The 22,401-nt window shown below is 42.9% G+C and overlaps 1 protein-coding gene across 1 annotated transcript in view; it reads right to left on the bottom strand.

The window, feature by feature from the left end:
* Window positions 1–4,755: 4,755 nt before the first annotated feature.
* CLSTN2 (calsyntenin 2) overlaps window positions 4,756–22,401 on the bottom strand; it is an 82,321-nt gene continuing 64,675 nt past the window's right edge. The window contains exons 9-15 of the mRNA XM_066193826.1: window positions 19,130–19,278; window positions 17,569–17,792; window positions 15,777–15,947; window positions 15,050–15,195; window positions 14,306–14,429; window positions 5,784–5,968; window positions 4,756–5,189 (exon numbers count right to left, since the gene is read on the bottom strand). Coding sequence (XP_066049923.1) covers window positions 4,986–5,189; window positions 5,784–5,968; window positions 14,306–14,429; window positions 15,050–15,195; window positions 15,777–15,947; window positions 17,569–17,792; window positions 19,130–19,278 — 1,203 coding nt within the window. The 3' untranslated portion in view covers window positions 4,756–4,985. The remainder of the gene's footprint in view (window positions 5,190–5,783; window positions 5,969–14,305; window positions 14,430–15,049; window positions 15,196–15,776; window positions 15,948–17,568; window positions 17,793–19,129; window positions 19,279–22,401) is intronic.

Consider the following 22,401-nt stretch of genomic DNA (forward strand, 5'->3'; position numbering starts at 1 on the left):
CAAAGGTGATGAATTATAATTACTTTCTGAGATATCACTGGAGCGATTTTCCCAATATGTTTAGCAAAAATATTTCTTGAGATTGGGTGTATTAAGAGAGTATGAATTTTGCTCTTCTGTAGCTTTAGTGTTTATTCTTTGTGTCTTTATTCTCCATGCTAACAAAAATGAAGTTGGATTCCAGGAGAGTCCAGCAATCAGAAGTCTGATCATTGGATACACAATCGGAGACATGCAGCTTTAGGGAACCTGATCCATTTCAGTTTACATTACTCCCCACACATTGCTTGTTATGCCTTTTTTTTATTAAAAAAAAAAAAAACCAAAAAACATTTGACCAACATGTACAAAGACTGTACAGGATCATACCCTCTGGGTGCTGTAAAAAGTATTTTTACAAAATGTGTTTTAAAAATTGTTGCATGGTTTTGGTGCATGGGAGTATTGGTTTCTGTGGGAACCTCAAGGTCTTTGAGGGATGGGCTGGCTGCTATTCCCATGGCTGGCTGCAGTGGCACTGGAATGCTGTGAGCTCTGCAGGCTCTGGGGGCAGTGAGGCTATGCAGGAACAAGGCCTGGCAGCTTCCTCAGCTGTGCTGAGAGGGAAAACCTAATGCCATTCTGTGGTTAGTGATACTGGTTGAAGCATGAGAGAGATTATACAGCACAGGATTATGTACAATCATCAGGAATTAATTTAGTGACTTAGAAGGTGGTTTGATTTCTTTGGCAATCTTTTTGATATTTATGTTTTGTCTTTTGGGGTTGTTTTTCTCCTATCTCCTTACATTTGCTCACTTGTTACAGAACTGCTTTAAGCAGTTGCTCCATAAAGGTCAGCAGCTACAGGGATCACCCAGAGGGGTATTAATCCCAAGACCAGCTGTTGAAAGCCTAGATGAGGCTGCTGCATCATCCATGTTCCTCCCTATATTTCCACTGTTTTTATTCAGTAATTTTATCAGGGCAGAAGCTGATAAAACCCTATAAACCCCCCAAGACAGGGTATGTCCTAGATTTAAGATACTTATTCTGGTCAGCATGTGTGAATTAAGGGAAGTGAAAGCCCCTTAGAGGAGATGTACTCACAGTGTTTTTTTCCTCTCCCTCTCTCAGTATCCGTTTGTTTTTGCAAACATCCTTAGTTTTGGTATTATAGTTTCTATTCCAGGATACCAGAAGCAGCACCATCCCACCAGACCTTTACCTGCTGTCACCCCAGTAAAGTCTTTCCTGGCGCTGGCACCAAAAACTTTGAGAAAAAGCAGTGTTGTGTCCCAGTGCACTGGGACCCCTGCCAGGGAGAAGCGTAAAGCTGCCTCTGAGCTGGGGAAATGGACAGCTGAGACACAAATTATTTATTATTTAATTATTTATATTTTATCAAAGCTCAAAAGGCTTTGCCAAAGTGAAGTAAGGTCAGCTACTGCATTACCCTCTGCTTTCTTTGGATACACTTGTTTATTGAGAGTGTAAAAAAGCCACCTCACCACAAAACAGACCCTGAGGGGCTGCAGTGAGTCCAGGGAAGGGAATGGGGCTGGGGAAGGGTCTGGAGTACCAGGCTGATGAGGAGCAGCTGAGGCAGCTGGGGGAGCTCAGCCTGCAGAAAAGGAGGCTCAGGAGGGGCCTTTTCACTGTCTCCAATTCCCTGAAAGGAGGCTGCAGCCAGGTGGGGTGGGTTTTTCTTCTCAAGTAACAAGTGATAGGACAAGGTAAAACAAGTTTGAACTGTGCTGGGGAGGTTTTGATTAAATATTGGGGAAAATTTCCTCATTGGAAGAGCCTGTCCAGGGTAGTGTGGAGTCACCATCCCTGGGGGAACTCCAAGACACATGAATGGGGGAAATAGGGACATGTTAGCAGTGGGCTTGGCAGTGCTCAATGATCTTAGAGGTCTTTTCCAACCTGAATGGTTTTACAGTTCTAAACACTTTTTTCAGGGAGGAAAGGAGAGACTTTTGGCTTTTGATTAGGGATAAAAAAACCCCATGTGTGTGTCTATATGTATGTATGTATGTATGCATGTATATGTTCTGGTTGGTTTTTAAGTAAGTAGGATATATCAACAAATAATTTTTGGAGGGGAGGAAATATTGTTAGAATTGTTTTAGATAAAGTGATATTTCTCTGAATTTCTAGTAGTAGTTTTACTCAGGGAGCCACTGCTCTCAGTGCTATATAAATATTCTAGGGCTCATTTTGTAAAGATGTATCTCATTCTCATGGCCATTTTGTGAAAATAATGCTTCTACTTATTTGAATGGAAAATGCTGCATAATGCACTCCAACAAGTAATCTAAAATAAGTACAGTGATACATTTTAGTTTGCTGGATATCTTATTGCAAACCAAGTTTTAGTGATAACACACATGCCTGTATTACTTTGCTTAGGTTTAAAAATGTAGGTTTATTTACAGTAGAGAAAATACTGTTTGCTTATTGTGTAATGTATGAGTACAACCTGAAAAGTTTTGCTTCCAGTAACAAAAAGATAAAAGTCTATTCGATGGTTAAACACACTCATGAATTCACAGATATATAAAAAAAATTAAATGCTTTCAATAAGGTTGTAAATTGCTGTTTTCGAGTTGCCCTAATGTTTGCTATGATAACAGCAACAGCAATAATAATAATAATAATAATAATAATAATAAGGAATAACAGAAACTTTAAAATAATTTAAGTCCAGTTCTAAATCTGAAATTGATTTTTAAATATTTACATTTAATTTTAAATAATTTTTTCTGAGCAGAAAATTCGCTGATATGTGCTGATAACAAGCATCATGAAGAGCCTGCTTCATGTCACTAAAAAAATTAAAACCAGGAAATGATCTGGGATAGTAGGAACTGATCTAACATAACATTTTTGTTCAAGATATTCAGAAATTTCAATATTAATTTTGTATTAAACAGAAATTGTGGACATTTTTACAGTTGTTACTCCTGCAAATAAAATGTATGTATGTGGCCTTGATTCTGCAAATATTCTTCTAAGTTTAATATTTGTGAAGGAATAAAATGAAACAGGATTGATAACAAAAGAAAACTGCTGTATTGCCAATTTTAACAACCACGTGGCAATGTGATTGCTGGCACAATAAATAAAACCATGAATATCTCTAATTTTAAAATTAATATAGATTTTTCTTTCATTTGCTTTCTACTTATTCAATTACAAGACCTAGTTGCTCTATTTCCCTTCAGATATCGAATGCAGAAAAAGGAATTACAGGAACCCCCAAACACGCTATATATTCCCTATGTCCCACAACATTCAGGAGCTGTTAATAATCCAGTATTGAGGGAAGTGGATACCCTCAAGATTGCTCCAAGTACCCTTTGCAACATCAGCCACCATTCAGGATGCTCAGGAAGGCAACAACATGTGTTGTTGGCAAGAATGAAGAAGAGGAGGCAGCTCATTTTAAACAGGACATTATAAAAGCAAAAGTCAAAGATGAAATTGCAATGAAAACAAAAGTCCTAAGGAAAATAACCCAGATAAGCTACTAAGCAGCATTCACTTCCATGCCATTTTGTTTCTATGCATTGGAACAGCTACAACAGTGAGTGCTGCAGCATTTGGTAAGCAGAGCAGTTGAAGATGCAAAGGTACTTAAGGAAAGGGGACAAAAAACACACTGCACAAACATATCAACACATTGTATACATAGCTCTGCTTTTTCCTTCTTTTTTTTTTCTTTTTAAACAGTGTTTAAGAAAAATATGCTGTGTTACCATAACTAAAATACTCTTTCAACCTTTTAAGATTTTAGTTTTTGTTTTCAACTATTTTGGTTCTATGTAGGTTGTATTTTTATTTGTCTACTTTATAAAACCTTCTCTTAATATTAATGGCTTCAGGAAGAAGAAATAGGGGAGAATTATGAGCACAGAAGAGGGCTCACAGTGTTGTTCCTTTCTCTTGTGCACGACAAGGCAGGGGTACAGAAGAATTAGGGCATCATTTTTTTATAAATACAGTCAGACAGGAATTCCAGCTGGCTTTCACTAAGCAAAAAGGAACATTTTCCTCTTCTAAAATAATTGTTTAAATTCCAGCCATACATAGCTATGATATAATGGGGTAACTTATTTTCCACTAGTTCAGTAAGATGCTGCAGCAAGCTAATGATTCCATGAGACAGAAGGTTTAAAGCATCGGCTTGCTGCAAATTGCTCAATACATAACTAATGAGCAATTCTTTAGATTTTCAGTGAATCAATCCCGTTAGAATTTACATTTTGCATAAGACCATATTAATCTGTGGACACAGAATGAGCTGGAGGGGTTTTTTTCAGTAACCTTCAGCAGGCCCTTTTTGTTGCTGTTTTTTTAAAAGCTCTTTTTTAAAATCCCTCTCTTGGGCATCTGACAGCATGCCTGAAAAAATACACTGTTCATGTCTACATAGGCACACATGCATCCCCTGTCAAGTCTTAGATATTCCCTTGTAGAAGACAGTTGACATCCAAAAGGCGGGATGAGACGACACGTGTAAATTCAGCCCCTGTAGCACTAAAGCCCTGCCCCAATTTGGAGGTGGATTATGTTTTTACACCTATAAGAATGTGAAGTTAGTTGGCACTGGTATTTGGACCCACAGAAGAAATTCTCCACAGCAAGCTGAAATCTCTCCTGTGTGAAAAAGTAGCAAAGGCAAAAAACTTCTATGGATGGAATGACAGGACTTTTGTCACACATCTGCAGGGTAGAAACAGGAAATTGAGAACTATGGTTGCTAACAGATGAAGTTCTGGATTACTTTATTACTGTGTGTGCCAGGAGGTTTGTACCACGTTTTCCCCAGGCTTTGTAAGAAAAGGGTCATTTCTGTCATTATCAATTACTACAACAAGATCATTTTAGGCAAAACAGTTATAGGCAAGCTGAAGTTCATATCCTGTCAGTGAATTCATAGACTATGAAAAAACATTGTATTGGTTGTTACAAAAGAGCTGTGGCTGGAGGGCTGTTTGTTAGTAGGGGAGTGTTGAATCATCCCATTCCAACTGCTCTTGCCTGGTAGCATTCTGTTTGTCTCCCTTTTCGACAATCACTTCCTCATCCTCCTCTTCCTCCTCTTCACTGTCATCTGATTCAGCACTGGTTGTGTCTTCCTCTTCATCATCTATGTCTTCTTCCTCACTCTCCTCTTCTGCCTGGTGTGGCTTTTCATATTTCTAAAATACATTTAAATAAATGAGACAGTAGCAGAAATGTGCCTTCTTGCCAGCCAGAGCTGTCTCAAATGAGCATTCAGAAATGCTAACATGCTGGGCAAATCTGCTTTCCATCATTATGTGATTATTAGGCATCAAAGTCATACAAGTTAGTAGCAAACATTTAAAAACCACTATAAGAAGAATGGAATGTCAATAAGCAATCTCTTTGTTAGCTACACTGCCAAAATTTAAACCTTCAACATCAGCTTCTATGAACTGCTGATGATTTCCCTTCCTTTCAGTGTATAAATGCTTACATGTAAAAATTAAAACCAAAGCAACTGTATCATGTTGGGTACATAAAAACAGACATGGAAGTGATGCTGTACCAGAATGTTCTTTACCATCTTCTTAAGTAGTTATACATGACAACAAATCTGAAGTTTTCAATTATATCTGATCATAGTGTGCAGAGCTGAGAACTGGACTGAGTTCCTGAGTGTACACACACTCAACTGAACAACTGTACCCTGAAAGAGGCTCAAACCGCTGCCAGCCCACCCAGTGGCTCCTGGCAGTGCCAGGGTACAGTGCTGTGCCCCAGTTAAGTACCTCCATGGGGTTGATGGTGATGGTGAGAGCAGAATCATCCCAGTCCATCTCATTCTCCTTGGCTCCCTTGTGCCCCATGGAGCCATGATGACGAGCTGTGCGGAGCCGGAACACGCCAAGTGTTATCACCAACACCAGGACACTCACACAGATGATGATAACAATCGTGGCCGCGCTGGGAACCACTGGGACAAAGGAAATGCAATTACACTTGTGGAACAAGTTACCTAAACCCCACTAACCTTACTAGTTTTCAACCCACAGTGCCCCCTCCTTTGGACTGAGAATCAGGACAGACACCTGCCATGTGCCTGGGATGACAGAAAGTTTTGACCAGTGCCCATCCACTAAGGTGGAGCACGCACAAATGGTCTTCACAGATATCTTATCCTGAGTATGATAAATCCTAACTAAAAATTGAGCATGCCCACCTTTGCTCTTTGAGTGAATTAACTACAGAAGACAAGTAGGTAATAAGTGTAGAACCAATTAGTTTTTGCAGTAAAATTCTGTTATCTCACCTGTGTGTTGACCCCTTTTGATCACAGCTGAGGCTTCAACCTTACTTGAGACAAAACATGCATCTCAAAGCCTATATTTTCAAACATTTCAAACGCTTGTGATTTGAATCTCAAGCTCCCAGAAATAAATGCATTGCCACCCTATTTGCCTGTATTACAACCTTCCTGGGAGACTCTTGAGGACTCAAGACATTCTCCCTCACTGTTTGGTTGCACTCTGAGAAGCCCATCTCCACCTAGTCACAGGAAAAACCTCTCTGAACTACTACAGCTCCACATTCAGGTTAGTGGAGAAATGCTGCCACTCTTTATGTACCTTGAGGTACTGCAGTTCCAGGAGCAATGGGTAACCCAGCCCATAACCCATTTTATTGCCTTGCCCTGCCTATAAGAATGGAAGTCTGAAATCAAAACAGTATGTAGGAAGAAAATACCCAGTTTCCAATAGTTTATCCATTAAATATTCAGTTTCATTTTAGTGAACTGTCTGTACAATGTAAAGAAAAATACAGTAATTTTCTAAGCATGTCTGTATGTAGTACTTATAACTGCCTACACTTTACATCAGCTTTATTTCTTTACATATGTATTATTCAGCTAAAAGGATTTCAGAATTCAACTTTTAAACAGGTATCTTTGCCCTGGATTTAACTTCACTGAAAAGGTTTCAGATCTGGATATATATTTGTTGGGGGTTAGGTTTGTTCCTTCTTTCTCTAAAGAATTTTTTCCCCACAAGTTACCAAGGAGACCAAGTGTTGGATACTTGAGAGTACTTAACCGAAACAAAGAGGTGGACAAAAGGTGGAAGGGGGAGATAACGCAGGTAAAAGACAAAGCTTGAGGCAGCTGCGTGCTTTTCTTTTTCCGGCGTTCGGGGAGACGCGTGTCGGCCGCTCCTCGAGGAGCTCAGCCACCGCAAAGCACGCCGAGCGGAGAACGGCTGTTGCTGGCTGGAGGAGTTTCACTGTGGCCAAAGGGATCCAGTCCTGGGAAATCTACTATCACCGGTTCGACCTGAATCCTGAGTTTTTCTCTGCCACTCGCGGAAGCTGGGCCACTTTCTGCCTCGCCTTCGGCTTCTTCGGCGCTGCTCCTCTTGCTGCAGCGTGACCCTGCACCCCCTGCGCTGCCGGGACATCCTGCCCCTGCCTGCCGGGACACCCTGCCATCCCAGCTACCAGCCCGGGACTTTTCCACTGTTTCAGCTTGGTGCTCTGAGGATCCTGCAGGGACACCGAAACCAAACTGCCCTGGGTTTTGTGAAACAAAGCCCTCAAGGTTCTTGGTACTGTTGTCGTTTGTCATTAATGCTGTAGTTGTTTGGTGGGGGGGAAGTTTTTTTGTGTTTGTTTGCTTTGTATTACATACTAGTAAAGAACTGCTATTCCTATTTCCCAAATCTTTGCCAAAGAGCCTCTGATTGTAATTTTACCTAGCAGATACCTGTCTTCCTAAACCAAGACAGATTTTGGCGCCCAACGTGGGGCTTGAGGGCATTGAGAAAAGAAAAGGGAAGAAAAATAGCAGTTCTTAACTAACCTAGTACTTTCTTTTGTGTGCGTTGGATATAAAAAACCTCATTAGGCTGCATCATGTGGTCTAACTTAGCCTAGTTTGAGTAGCATGTAGTTGTGGCTGTATTCCTTCCATTTGCAGGCCCTTATCTAAACATGGGCCCTATAACTAAGGCTACTGTGACTGTCATCCAGTTTATTTTATGGCTTAATAAGGTGAAGAACTCATGGATTTTTAATTTCCTCTGGAAGGCAGGCACATGGATTCAGGGCTATCGTACACTAACTGTGTGTTTTTGGAGTTACTTTAACAATGGTACCTACTGTGAGGAAATGACACCGGGGAAAGTTTCTTTTTCCCAACCCTTTACCCATCTCTTTGGGTCTGCCCCACCAGTTTTTGAAGGGTTTAAATCCTCTCTGAATGCTAATGATATCATACAATGGCTGGTGCTGTTAATAGGCGTATTCTATTTAGCATTCAGAGATAAGGGAAGATTGACCTGGATAACCACCCTGATACCTACCCCACAGAATAGGGATGATACCCCAGAGCCTGACTCTGCCCCACAGCCTGCCTCAGAAAGGACCCACCCGGATTGGGTTGAGGTTCTGGTAAAAGAGATGCATGAGATGGGCCAGATGCTGAGGGAGTACATTTCCCCAGCTCATGAAAAACCCTGCCCCGAGAAGGCAGAAACTGATGGTGCAGCAGTGGAACCCACAAATGTTACAACTGTCCAGGTTCCAGCTGAACCACAAGGGCAACCACAGCCAGCAGCAGTCGCCCCTGTGGAAACAAGGAAGTGTAAAGTGAAATCGTCAGATCCTGGTATTAAGGATAAGAAAGGAGGGTCCTCACAATCCACAGGAGAGCCACAGGTTGAGATCATCACTGAGTCCCTGACGTATGAGAGTCTACGTAATCTGCAAAAAGATATTGCATGACGAGGACGTGAGGCTTATACAGCCTGGCTACTTCGAGTCTGGGACCTTACGGGTACAGGCGTGCAACTGGATAGTGCTGAAGCAAGGAATTTGGGACCCTTGACCCAGGACTCAGGTATAAATCAGGTATTTGTAAGAGAGCAAAGGCCCCTTCCCCTTTGGGAACGACTTCTAATGAGTGTGAGAGAGAGATTTGTCCACAGAGACAGAATGCAAGAGCACAACAATAGAATGCGATGGAAGACCCTTGAGGAAGGAATCCAACAGTTGAGAGAAGTGGCAGTATTGGAAGTACTTTTTGGGAGGACCGGACAGCATGATAATGACCCCGACAAAGTTAAATGCACAGGGCACATGTTGTGGAATCTGGCAACTCATGGACCATCCCAATACGCCACATTCATCGCAACAATTAATGCCGAGGATAACCGAGAGACAGTGGGTTCTGTTGCCAACAAGCTCAGAAATTATGAAAGTATGATCAGTGGTCCAATGCAGGCTCATGTCTCTGCGGTGGTGAAGGAACTCAAAGAGGAGATGAGGGAAATGAGAGAGGAGATGAGAAGGAACAGTTCCCATGTAGCACCGGTGCGAGTCACAGGCCCCAGAATCAGAGCCCAACATTCCCCAGCGAGAGAGAGAGGGTACACCCCTCGAGCTGACCTGTGGTTTTATCTGCGGGACCATGGGGAGGACATGGGAGTGTAGCATAGGAAACCTACTTCTGTCCTGGCAGCACGGGTACGTGAGCTCAAGGAGAGAAACACTAACAGAGGGAGTTCCACTAGAATGAAGGTAGCCTCAGCCTCCCATGAGCAAGCTGCCAGGTATTACGGAGGTGAGAATGCTGTGTCAGATTCCCTCGAAGGAACCTCTACCATGTATGTCCAAGAAGGGAATAATAACCAGTGCTAGAGGGGCCCTGCCTCTAGCCAGGAAGAGGCACGGGAAAATCGGGTTTTTTGGACTCTGTGGATTCGATGGCCTGGCACATCAGAGCCACAAAAATATGAAGCTTTGGTAGATACTGGGTCGCAGTGTACTCTAATGCCATCGGGACATGTGGGGGCAGAACCGATTTCCATTGCCGGGGTGACGGGGGGATCACAGGAATTGACTCTGGTTGAAGCCGAGGTGAGCCTGACCGGGAAGGAGTGGCAGAAACTTCCGATTGTGACCAGCCCAGAGGCTCCATGTATTCTGGGCATAGACTTCCTCAGGAATGGATATTATAAAGACCCTAAAGGACTCAGATGGGCTTTTGGAATAGCTGCTGTGGAGACAGAGAACATTAAGCAGTTGAACACCTTGCCGGGACTATCAGAGAACCCATCTGCAGTGGGACTCCTGAAGGTAGAAGAACAACAAGTACCTGTTGCCACCTCGACAGTGCACCGTCGGCAGTATCGGACAAATCGGGACGCCGTGATCCCCATCCACAAGATGATCCGTGAGCTGGAGAGCCAAGGGGTGGTCAGCAAAACCCACTCACCCTTCAACAGCCCCATCTGGCCTGTGCGCAAGTCTGATGGAGAATGGAGACTGACTGTGGACTATCGTGCATTGAATGAAGTGACTCCACCGCTGAGCGCTGCTGTGCCGGACATGCTGGAACTTCAGTACGAGCTGGAGTCCAAGGCAGCGAGGTGGTATGCCACTATTGACATTGCCAATGCATTTTTCTCCATTCCTCTGGCTGCAGAATGCAAGCCTCAGTTTGCTTTCACCTGGAGGGGCGTGCAGTACACCTGGAACCGGCTGCCCCAGGGGTGGAAACACAGCCCCACCATCTGCCATGGGCTGATCCAGGCTGCACTGGAGAAAGGTGAGGTTCCAGAACATCTACAGTACATCGATGACATCATTGTGTGGGGAAAGACTGCAGCTGAAGTGTTCGAGAAAGGAGAGAGGATCATCCAGATTTTGCTGAAAGCCGGGTTTGCCATCAAGAAGAGCAAAGTCGAGGGACCTGCCAGAGAGATCCAGTTCCTGGGAGTAAAGTGGCAAGATGGACGGCGGCAGATCCCCACTGAGGTCATTGATAAGATCACAGCAATGTCTCCACCGACCAGCAAAAAGGAAACACAAGCTTTCCTAGGAGCCATAGGTTTTTGGAGGATGCACATTCCTGAGTACAGTCAGATCGTGAGCCCTCTCTACCTGGTTACCCGCAAGAAAAACAATTTCCACTGGGGCCCTGAACAGCAACAAGCCTTTGCCCAGATCAAGCAGGAGATTGCTCATGCAGTAGCCCTTGGCCCAGTTAGGACGGGACCAGATGTTAAGAATGTGCTTTATTCTGCAGCCGGGAACAACGGTTTGTCCTGGAGCCTTTGGCAGAAGGTGCCAGGGGAGACCCGAGGCCGACCACTGGGATTCTGGAGTCGAAGTTACAGAGGATCTGAAGCCAACTACACTCCCACAGAGAAGGAGATCTTGGCCGCCTATGAAGGAGTTCAAGCCGCCTCAGAAGTGATTGGCACAGAAGCACAACTCCTCTTGGCACCCCGACTACCAGTGCTGGGGTGGATGTTTAAAGGAAAGGCTCCCTCCACGCACCATGCCACCGATGCCACATGGAGCAAATGGACTGCCCTCATCACACAGCGTGCCCGTATTGGAAACCCAAATCGCCCTGGGATTTTGGAGATAATTACAAACTGGCTGGAAGGAGAAAACTTCGATCTCACAGACGAAGAGGAGCAGGAACAAGTGACACGGGCTGAAGAAGCTCCTCCGTACAACCAACTGCCAGCAGAAGAAACACACTACGCTCTTTTCACTGACGGTTCCTGTCGCATCGTGAGAATGAACCGTAAGTGGAAAGCAGCCGTATGGAGCCCCACACGACAGGTTGCAGAAGCCACTGAAGGAGAAGGGGGATCAAGTCAGCTTGCTGAACTCAAAGCTGTTCAATTAGCCCTTGACGTTGCTGAAAGAGAGAAGTGGCCAAAGCTCTACCTCTACACTGATTCGTGGATGGTAGCCAATGCTCTGTGGGGCTGGCTGGAAAGGTGGAAAAAGACCAACTGGCAGCGTAGAGGAAAACCAATCTGGGCTGCTGATGAATGGAAGGACGTTGCCACTCGTGTAGAGAAGCTGCCTGTGAAAGTCCGCCATGTAGATGCCCATGTTCCGAAGAGTCGGGCTAATGAGGAACACCAAAACAACAAGCAGGTAGATCAGGCTGCCAAGATAGAAGTGTCAAAGATAGATTTAGATTGGCAACACAAGGGAGAGTTGTTCCTAGCCCGATGGGCCCATGATGCCTCGGGTCATCAGGGCAGAAATGCCACCTATAAGTGGGCCCAAGACCGAGGGGTGGATTTAACCATGGACAGTATTTCTCAGGTTATCCATGACTGTGAGACATGTGCTGCAATCAAGCAAGCCAAGCGGGTGAAGCCCTTATGGTATGGTGGGCGGTGGTCCAAATATAAATATGGGGAAGCCTGGCAGATTGACTACATCACCCTTCCCCAAACCCGCCAGGGCAAGCGTTATGTGCTAACCATAGTGGAAGCCACCACTGGATGGTTGGAGACCTACCCTGTGCCTCATGCTACTGCCCGGAACACCATCCTGGGCCTGGAAAAACAAGTCCTGTGGAGACATGGCACCCCTGAGAGAATCGAGTCGGACAATGGGACTCATTTCAAGAATAGTCTTATAAGCACCTGGGCTAGAGAACATGGCATTGAGTGGGTGTACCATATTCCTTATCATGCACCAGCGGCCGGGAAAGTTGAACGGTGCAATGGCCTGCTTAAAACTACCTTGAAGGCACTGGGTGGGGGAACCTTCAAGAATTGGGATATTAATTTAGCAAAGGCCACCTGGTTGGTGAACACTCGAGGTTCCACCAACCGAGCAGGTCCTGCCCAATCTGAGCCCTTGCAAAAGACAGACGGAGATAAGGTTCCAGTGGTACACATGAGAGGTATGCTGGGAAAAACTGTTTGGATTAATCCTGCCTCCAGCAAAGACAATCCCATCCGTGGGGTTGTCTTCGCTCAGGGACCAGGTTGCACCTGGTGGGTGATGCAAAAGGATGGAGAGACCCGATGCATACCTCAAGGAGACCTTGTTTTAAGGTGAACTACCCATGACAATGTGGCTGTATCCATATTTGCATATATATATGTATTTTTAACAGTTAAAACTCAATGTAATATGTTGGTATGGGAAAAAAAATTCGGGGTGGATAATGTTGGGGGTTAGGTTTGTTCCTTCTTTCTCTAAAGAATTTTTTCCCCACAAGTTACCAAGGAGACCAAGTGTTGGATACTTGAGAGTACTTAACCGAAACAAAGAGGTGGACAAAAGGTGGAAGGGGGAGATAACGCAGGTAAAAGACAAAGCTTGAGGCAGCTGCGTGCTTTTCTGCTTCCGGCGTTCGGGAGACGCGTGTCTGCTGCTCCTCGAGGAGCTCAGCCGCCGCAAAGCACGCCGAGCGGAGAACGGCTGTTGCTGGCTGGAGGAGTTTCACTGTGGCCAAAGGGATCCAGTCCTGGGAAATCTACTATCACCGGTTCGGCCTGAATCCTGAGTTTTCTCTGCCACTCGCAGAAGCTGGGCCACTTTCTGCCTCGCCTTCGGCTCCTTCGGCGCTGCTCCTCTTGCTGCAGCGTGACCTTGCACCCCCTGCGCTGCTGTGACATCCTGCCCCTGCCTGCCGGGACACCCTGCCATCCCAGCTCCCAGCCCGGGACTTTTCCACTGTTTCAGCTTGGTGCTCTAAAGATCCTGCAGGGACAGCGAAACCAAACTGCCCTGGGTTTTGTGAAACAAAGCCCTCAAGGTTCTTGGTACTGTTGTCGTTTGTCATTAATGCTGTAGTTGTTTGGTGGGGGGGGAGTTTTTTTGTGTTTGTTTGCTTTGTATTACATACTAGTAAAGAACTGCTATTCCTATTTCCCAAATCTTTGCCAAAGAGCCTCTGATTGTAATTTTACCTAGCAGATACCTGTCTTCCTAAACCAAGACAATATTTTAACTCATATAGCCTAAAAATAAATTCAAATATACCCTAATGCCTGGTGCACACAACTAGATGAACCCATCTTATTTCCAGAGAGCCCAGACTGAGACCTTGACAGCAGCTAACAGAGGCACTGCAGCAATTATGCATTTTAAAAATAATACAATTTCTTCCTTTTATTTAGAAAGGATTGGGTGGAAATTAATATGGTAGAGAACTACAAACGCACAAGGACAATGTGAGCATATATATTACCCTTCATACCATTCAATACTAGAAACAAGGCATTTTTTAACTGTTGGGATCAGAGTACAAAACCAGTAATGAAGACTTTAAAAAAAAGTTTTGTCTCCCAGTTTTTAATTATGAAGTACATTCCTGGACAGAATAGAATTCAGCGTTACCTTCTTTCACACCTGTGCAATGATCTCTGAGAGGTTTTAGAAGTTGAAACAATGGACCTCAGAGCTTTAGTCTGTGGAGCAGGCTGATGCAGAAGGGAAACACTGACACACCAAAATCATCGTAAGCAGTCTCTGGGAAGGTGTCACATACCTGAGCTGTGAACTGCACTTACACTCCCTTCAGGGTGCTGAACAGATTGGAGAAATTGGGGCTGGACTATCATGTGATTTACATGTTCCATGAAGTTGGAGTTAGAACTGTGTAGAATATTAACCTGGGAGAAGAGAAAAATAAGAGACCAGATCCTAAGACGTGTTTTATACTCTAAGCCTGCTGGTTCCATATAATACACTGGACTCTGAAGTTCATTAGCAGATAGGAACACAACTTCATAGATCCTAAAGGCCAAATTAACTCCTTTTTTGTGCCAGTGGAAAATACACAACTTAATATATTCCTAATTTGTAGCATGAAAAATGCATTCTAACCTTTCTGGCTGTTGACTCTGAAGTGGCACAGAACAGGACTCTTTGGATTTACCTGTTTGGATAAGAAGTGATTTTTTCTTCTCTCTCTATCAATCAGCTTTTAGGTGTTACCTAAACATTATGAAATCTGTTAATTTTATTAACAATTATTAAGCTGTTAATTGTCTTTATGAACAATTATTAGTTTTGACCATATTGCTAAGTAGGTCCTGCAATTCTCCTGGAGTTGTTACCTGGGCTCTAGGCCTCAGCTCTAGGTCAGAAAACATGACTCAGTCATCACTCGCCTCCAAGTTGAACTCACTGCTCACCCCCAGATTGAATCATTGCTCACCTCCAAGCTGAACTCACTGCTCACCTCCACGCTGAACACATTGCTCACCTCCAAGCAGAAATCATTGCTCACCTCCAGGTTGAACTCGTTGCTGGTGTAACGCCCGTTGAGCTCGGAGCATTTGACCCTGAACTTCCTGTCCGAAGTGGCTGAGGTGCCCCAGTTGCGGTAGCGGAGCTGCCGCAGCACCTGCTCATAGCTGAACATGCTGTCCACACCTGCGGGGTGAGAGGGCAGGGACAGCTCAGGGACAGGCAAGGGAACACTTCTCTGGCAATACGCAACAAATCAACTGCTCACAGAACACATGGAACTCAGCAGAATGGTCTGGAAATGACAGGGCATCAAATGTTCCCTGATATTTGATTATGCAAGGATAGTCTTCAGAACTGAATGTAGGTTCCTAATGGAGAGGGATAAATACAACAACAATGGCACAGAATAAATTACTTAGTGAAAAAGATGGCCAATGTCCCAGCAATGTACAGGAACACTGAGGGACCCTGTAACTCCCACGTTCCACTGTGATGGTTCACAAGAGCCCTACATTTGAAGGGAGCAGGGGTGCCATTGTCCTTACTTGGGGAGTAGCAGGAGGGAGGCTGAGAATCCAAAGGGCAAACACGGCACATCCTGAGATCAAGAAACAACTGTGTTTTTTAAGATACAGTCACTTTTGTGATATTTTCACGGCTAGAAAATCACAGATTTCTGTCCAATTTCTTATAAAAAATTGAGCTTTTGTTCCAATATATAATTCATGTGACAAAATAAGGGAAAACAAATTTCATTAACTTACCATAGATTGAATATCCTGCAGTGGAATTTGTGGCATCTAGATGTTTTCCTTGAAGCTCCCCATGATCTAGTTCTAAACATTCTTGTTCAGGATCTAGCTCTGCACCAATGACCAAAACATCACAGAAATCCAAGTTGTGGAGCATTTCCTCTACTACCGCTTGCTTATTGGCTGTGAACCCATGGCATAGAGCATGAAAAAAAAAAAAAAAAAATGGAAATGAAGATAAATGATCACAGAATAGCTCAGTCTATTTATGTGCTTTGCATCAAGGCTTTCCATTTTGGCCAAGATGGCTGAACTGTTTTTGCTGATATTAAATCCAGCACACTTGAAGCAAATCAAGAGAAGTATGCTGTCTGTACAGGTGCCGTGATGGTGAAGGCCAGTGACATAAGTAGAAAACATAATGTTCTGTAATAAAAGGCACCCAAGAACATTACTGGAAGTAAAAAACTGAAATTTGATCTTGGAAATAAATTAATGTAAAAAACTCCAGGTTTCAATGCTGTATTGATACCAGCTTTCTCAAGGAAATCAAACTGGAAAAATACACATCCAATATATCTATGCTGATATCTATGATGATATCTATGCCCCATAAACAATTTCCATTGCAAAGACCTGGCCATCTATCCAAGAGCAGGGCATTATTATAAATAGAAAGATCCTGTGCTGTGTGAAATTAAGAAATTAAGTCATAAACTGGCTGTCCTTCAATATGTACAAGTAAAAAAATAATTCTGTCACTGGAAAAAGAGTAGCATATCAAATTAATATTAAAATTTTCTGATCAACTTAGCACAGAGGTTGCAACAAAAGTGCTTAAGCAGCTCCCTGAAGGGCACAGACACTGCAAGACTGGAACTTCCTGCACATTTTGCAAATTTGATGTTAGAGGGTGTACTGGGAAGGAGGGCCAGGAAAGTCTTACGCCCTAGATTGCCAACTCCTGGTGCAGTGAATTTGGGTACCTAAGCTCTAGATAAAGCTGTAACATATCCAAAAATGCAGCCCAAGTCAAATTTGTAGGCTTCACGTAATCCACACCCCTAAACTTGCATATCATCCCCCATTTTCTCTTCTCCAGACACATACATCTTGTTGCTGCTTATTCTAGTCAAACAGCGTTAAGAATGATTCCTCAAATTACTAGACATTTCATCTGCCTTGCACACAAATATCCAAAAGGAAGATTCCTTTATAGACAGTGATTTTGAACTTGATTTATACTTCTGAACATTCAAACTGTGTTGAATAAATACACACATTGCTTAACGTTAGAATAAACTGTCATCATTGAAAATAAATATTTTAAAAGGATTATATATACATTTTACAGGTGGGAAACTGAGACATAAGATTACTTTCTCAAGTATCTCTCACTAGCTAGTATCAGAGCTAGAAACATAAGAGTAGAGTAAAACTTCAACTTTTGTTCAATTACTGCTTTTCACTTTATCAGCACAGCTAACAAAATTCTGTTACAAGTAGACATTCTACTTAAAATACCCTACATAACAGAATATGAAAGGAAGAGCAGAAAGGAATTATTCTGAAGTATACTAAATGGACAAAAATTTGGGGAGAATCTGCTTTTTTTGAAGCACCTTCTGATCTGCCACCATTTAACACATTTTTCAATGTGTTGAATTTCTTCAGTACAGCATTACTGTGGCCTGATTAATCTGGGTGAAGTGACTTCCTTTGCATTACTTGTTTGCACCATCCTTTAAAAAATATAAGGAGACGTTATGAAATGAGTAATAATTTTTAAAATAAAGACACAAACCTCTGTTATGTTCTCTTAAGTCCACTGAAGGCTCCATTTTAGTGACTGTGCTGACAATCCTGATGTCAGGTAACAAAATAACACCTCTTTCACTTTCAAACTGTGCAGCTGGTCTAGCAAAGTGGTCCATCCCAGTTATAGTAATCTTGGGCTCACTGGCCTGAAACACCATTACATAGGCATCTATATCTGGGATACTAATGCAGACATCTTCACCAAAACATCTGAAAAAATACATTGGTCGTTAACTGCATGTAACACATTGCACATCAGAGGAGTGTGGCACTGTCACTGCCTCAAACCCAGCTTATGCCTCTCAGATCAGTCCAATTCATCCTCGGACACTGCCACACATGAGGACATATTCCTGTACCACTGTGCACGCACGCCAGCTCTGGCCCTCTCCTCCCTTCCTACCTTCACAGAAACTCACCCTGAGGGACAAACTCAGTTCTTCCTAAGGCCACTATCAGAATAATACTATAATGTTAACTAACATTTAACAGAGCAGTAAATGGTTAAAAAAAATTAACTAGATAACAACTAACTTTAGTAAATCTAACATTTAATTCAGAAAGTGCCAGCTAATGAATACGACATGGTTATCTTGTCATGTGTGATTAAAAGGGCCTAATTTTTCCATTGAAATTGCTCCCTTCATGAACTCTTTTTGGGACCCTCCAACATTTGCAGGGGACAAAAGGTGCCTGTACTTCAATTTTCATCTGAATCAGCAGTGTGCTTTGGAATTGAGTCCCCTGACAAGCTCTGCCTCATTTCATCCTGGCACAGAAGCTGGGCCACTCCTGGAATGTGCAATGGGCTGGTTCCAGTGGGACTGCCTCGGGAGCTGCTCTCCCAGCAGGGAGCTCAGCCCACAGCTTCGCCCTGGCACTTGGGAAATCCAGTGCTCACAGCAGGGGAGAGTTGGCAGAATTGGGTGTGTTTTCCCTCCAAAGCCCTGCTTTCCCTGCTCTGGACAGAAATGAGCCCGGGGAGCCCAGGAGAGGCTGTGGCAGCTCTGAATATCCCAGTGCTGCTGCTGTCACTGTGCCGCATGGAGAAGGATGGGCACAGACCCTGTTCAACAGCCTTCACCAGTGCTCCAGGGATAGCACAGATGTAGCAGGGGACAGACACGCACAGGCTCTTTCAAACACACCTACACATGCTGCTCTTGCAGATATGTCCTCTGTTACATGGAACGGGCCTGCTTTAAAAGGTCATGGCTCTGGATATCTCAGAAGGAACTACAAATGTTTAAAATTAAAAGTAAATAAGACTGCAGTAAATGCACTGTTCAGTCTATATGCCCCAAGCTATAAAGAGAATGCAAGTACATTACATTAAAAAGAAAAGTTTCTTAAGAGGATAAAATCAAGAGAAAACCACCATGTAAATTGGCATAAAAGGAAATTAAATTAATCCTTTAGGTTCAATAACAAAGCAGTATGATTTATCAACTTAATTTAGCCAAAATTCTTCTTTTTACATGGCCAAAAAAAAGGTAATTAATTACAAATGTTCCTAATCTGTTCAATTCAGCTGAGGTACAACTTACTGGACTTCAGATGAGACTTTGAGACGTCGTATGCCTGCAGTAGGAAACTGTCTGGAATTGATGTATGAGACCTTTCGGAGGGCTTGATTTATATTCTCAATGTCATCTCCTTCCATGACAAGGACTGACTGGGAAGGGTTGAAGTGATACTAGGAGAAATGCAAATAATTAGTATTTAAGGGACCAAGTACAGAGTACATAATAATATCATTTTAAAGGAATGTTGCACAGATGTAAGTAAAAAATTTAATGATTTAAGAAAAAAATCTTAGTAGCTATCATTGGCTGAATCCACCCGTTCTCTAAAACATGTACTTGTATCAGTCACCTAAAAAACTACTGTTATAATTAATTTTGTAGTAAATTATTCCAGATTTGGTATTCTTTGCCCAGCCTTATCAACCTTGCTGATACAGTTTCTGCAGCAATTTCCAGTGCTATTTATTGTTGAACTCTGTAGAGGTTCAAAACTTTAACTTACCACCATGATTATTATTCCAATGTAATCTTTTTAGGTTAAACACATTCCCCACATAAAAGCATTGCCTTTTGAGTCAGTCTAGTGTGCAGAAGCATATTTTGGCTGCTTTCTGTGTGGTTTTATCCTGGGCTACCTTTCTAATATATATTTCAACATGAATGAAGAAAACAATTACAACATTTGCCTCCTACATCTTCATTGACATCAGACACACTAAACGGGACTCTCCATCCTCATGATCAATGAGGGTGTCATGATTTAAGATGGAGGTGGATGCTCACTTGGGCCAGGAAACCCTGCAAAGTCACTGCCTGCTCTTGTAGCCCCGAGCCTTCTCTACTCCATTGCTCTGAACACAGATCAGTCTTGCTGACCAAGAAACTTTGTCACTGTTGTGACACAACAAATGACTGATTTTTACCTTCATCATAATTAATCCAAATTCCATGTCTTGTCTGTTAATTGGATCAGTAAACCATCTGCATTGCAGAGGAAACCAACCTAACGCCCTTGATGTTGTACCCTACTGTTGTCAGCACAGAACACAAATGCACCTTCTCTCCCGGGTAGTCCCCCCAAAGCTGGGCATTGATTATGTGAAGATGTTCTGTTAAAAACAGACAGTGACTGCTTACACTTCCTTACAGCCAGAAAGGTTAAAAAGCAAAACACCTCAAACAAGAGGAAGTGCAGGGTCTGGGTTTAAAGCTTGCGCAGGAAAGTCACAACAGAGTGAAGAATATTTTTTAACAAAGAGGAGGACTAAAATGAATCCCAGCCTGCATACACTTCTTTTACCTCTCTTTAAGCTTGCAGCAGTAGAGAATGAAATTAGCAAAAGGAGATGCCAGCTAGCCAGTTAAGAGCTCAGCTGCCAAAACAGCTGGAATGCTGCCATAGGGACCCAAGAAAGCCCCAGTCTGAGCCATTTTTGTCTTTCTCATTAAAAAAGAGCTAAAAACAGCAACAGTTTAGACAGTGTCTCAGAGAGCTGTTACAGATATCTGAAAATTAGGCTGCAACCCCAAAAAGTCCAACACTATTGTGTCAAAAACTGCTGCTGCACTGCTCTTTCTTATGTGGTTAAAGGGTAAATCTCCATGGTCCAAAGTGCCCAGAAAGACCTTCCAGCATCAGTCTTACAACACTGAATCTGCAAAGCATCATATAAACAGCCCCATAGAAACCATCGTCTGTGCAGCTGTCACACATGCCTGTCTGGGATCAGGTGTGTTTATTTTTGACACCACAACACCCTTCTCTCTCATTTTCTGTTCAAGATCAGGCCACTGTTCTGCTTTCAGCTGAGCTTCCTTCTGTCAGCCCCCCAAAGAAACCCTTCCACAATCTCTCTAAAACTGCTCCTTTCATTTTTCCCTCCTGCTCTCACTGTTGGCTTGCCGAGGCAGTAAAAGCAACATCAGTAACTTAAAAAACCCCACTATACCTCATGTGTATTTCAGAAACTGAAAATGTTTGGAAGGTTTGCAAAAACATGAAAAGGCAGAAAAAAAATTCCCCTGTCTTCCTTTCTCCCTCTGCACTCCCAGTACAGAAAGGAAGCCAGTCAAAAATGCTGGAGCAGCAGTGGGTGGTAGAAGAGGGGTTTTCCCAAGCCATGAAACTTAGGTGACTCAAATATTGTCAGGTTTCAGAAGGCAACAATAGGGGAGGAATTACTATGCTTTTAAGCACCATGGAAAAAGTATACAGTGCTTTAATTCATGCAAAATCCTAGCAAAAAACTATTAGGCATACATATGCAGGTTCCAAAAATCCCTACCTGCTCCTTGTATGCACTGCCTTTTAAAAATAGCTTTAACTGACCCCTGTGTCCTGTTGCTGTGAGAAGCAGCAATCTGAAATTCTTAATGATGTCCTTGGTAGGATGACAAAAGAATTCTTTGGGGTCTTTCCTCATATGCCAAAGTTAGAGCTAGCAAAATTCTTTCTTACCTTTGCACTTTCAATTTTCATTTTAACCCTGCTTTTAACAAAAATTTGTCAGTTATACTACACCACTGCAACCTATCATCACCTGGACAGACATTTTGGCACATTTCACGTCAGTCTGTACAACAGAAAAGTTTGGCTAATAAAATGCAGTCCATGGCATTCCCACTGCATGTTCTAGATGAAGTGTTATAGCACCACCCTCCTCCACTCTGAAAATCCCACACCAAAACACCCTTGTTTGGTTTCTTAGGATGCATTTTCTGCACCCAAGGGAACTTCCTGTGTTGGAACCGAAGCTCAGCTCCTTTGGAAGTGGTATTTGTGTGCTAGGAAACAGCTTCACAAGTGCATTTACACTGAGCACAAGATAATGGAGTCACCAAATAATGGTGTCGGTAAAGGAAAACTGACAATGCAGCTCATGTGAGCATTGGAATAGACAAGATCCTACATATGTACCCAAAGAACGTAATTTCAGAATTATCTGAATGAATGCAAAGCCATCTGGCCACTAGGTCAACTGAAACAGGATTTCCCTGTCTGTTTTTCTCCAATCTTAGAAAGAGCTCTATATTACCAGCAGTCATATGCATAATGCTATTGCATTAGGACTTACGTTTTCCACTGCTTTAAAACTACTTGAGATCAAAAATCAATATATCTTTGGAATCACGTCTATTTTTATAGAAGTAACAAAATGAGCATGAAAACACAACCCAGCAATTCATACAGACTCTCAAATATCAGCAGTGCCTTACTTTCTGATCATCTAGCACTGCAATAATGGAAACATTTTTTTTTTGCAGTGTCACAGCTTTTCTACTGTTATGTTTTT

Source organism: Chamaea fasciata, unplaced genomic scaffold (genome assembly GCF_029207755.1).
Source record: "Chamaea fasciata isolate MVZ Bird 193981 ecotype frontalis unplaced genomic scaffold, bChaFas1.0.hap1 SCAF_11, whole genome shotgun sequence".
Lineage (NCBI taxonomy): Eukaryota > Metazoa > Chordata > Aves > Passeriformes > Sylviidae > Chamaea > Chamaea fasciata.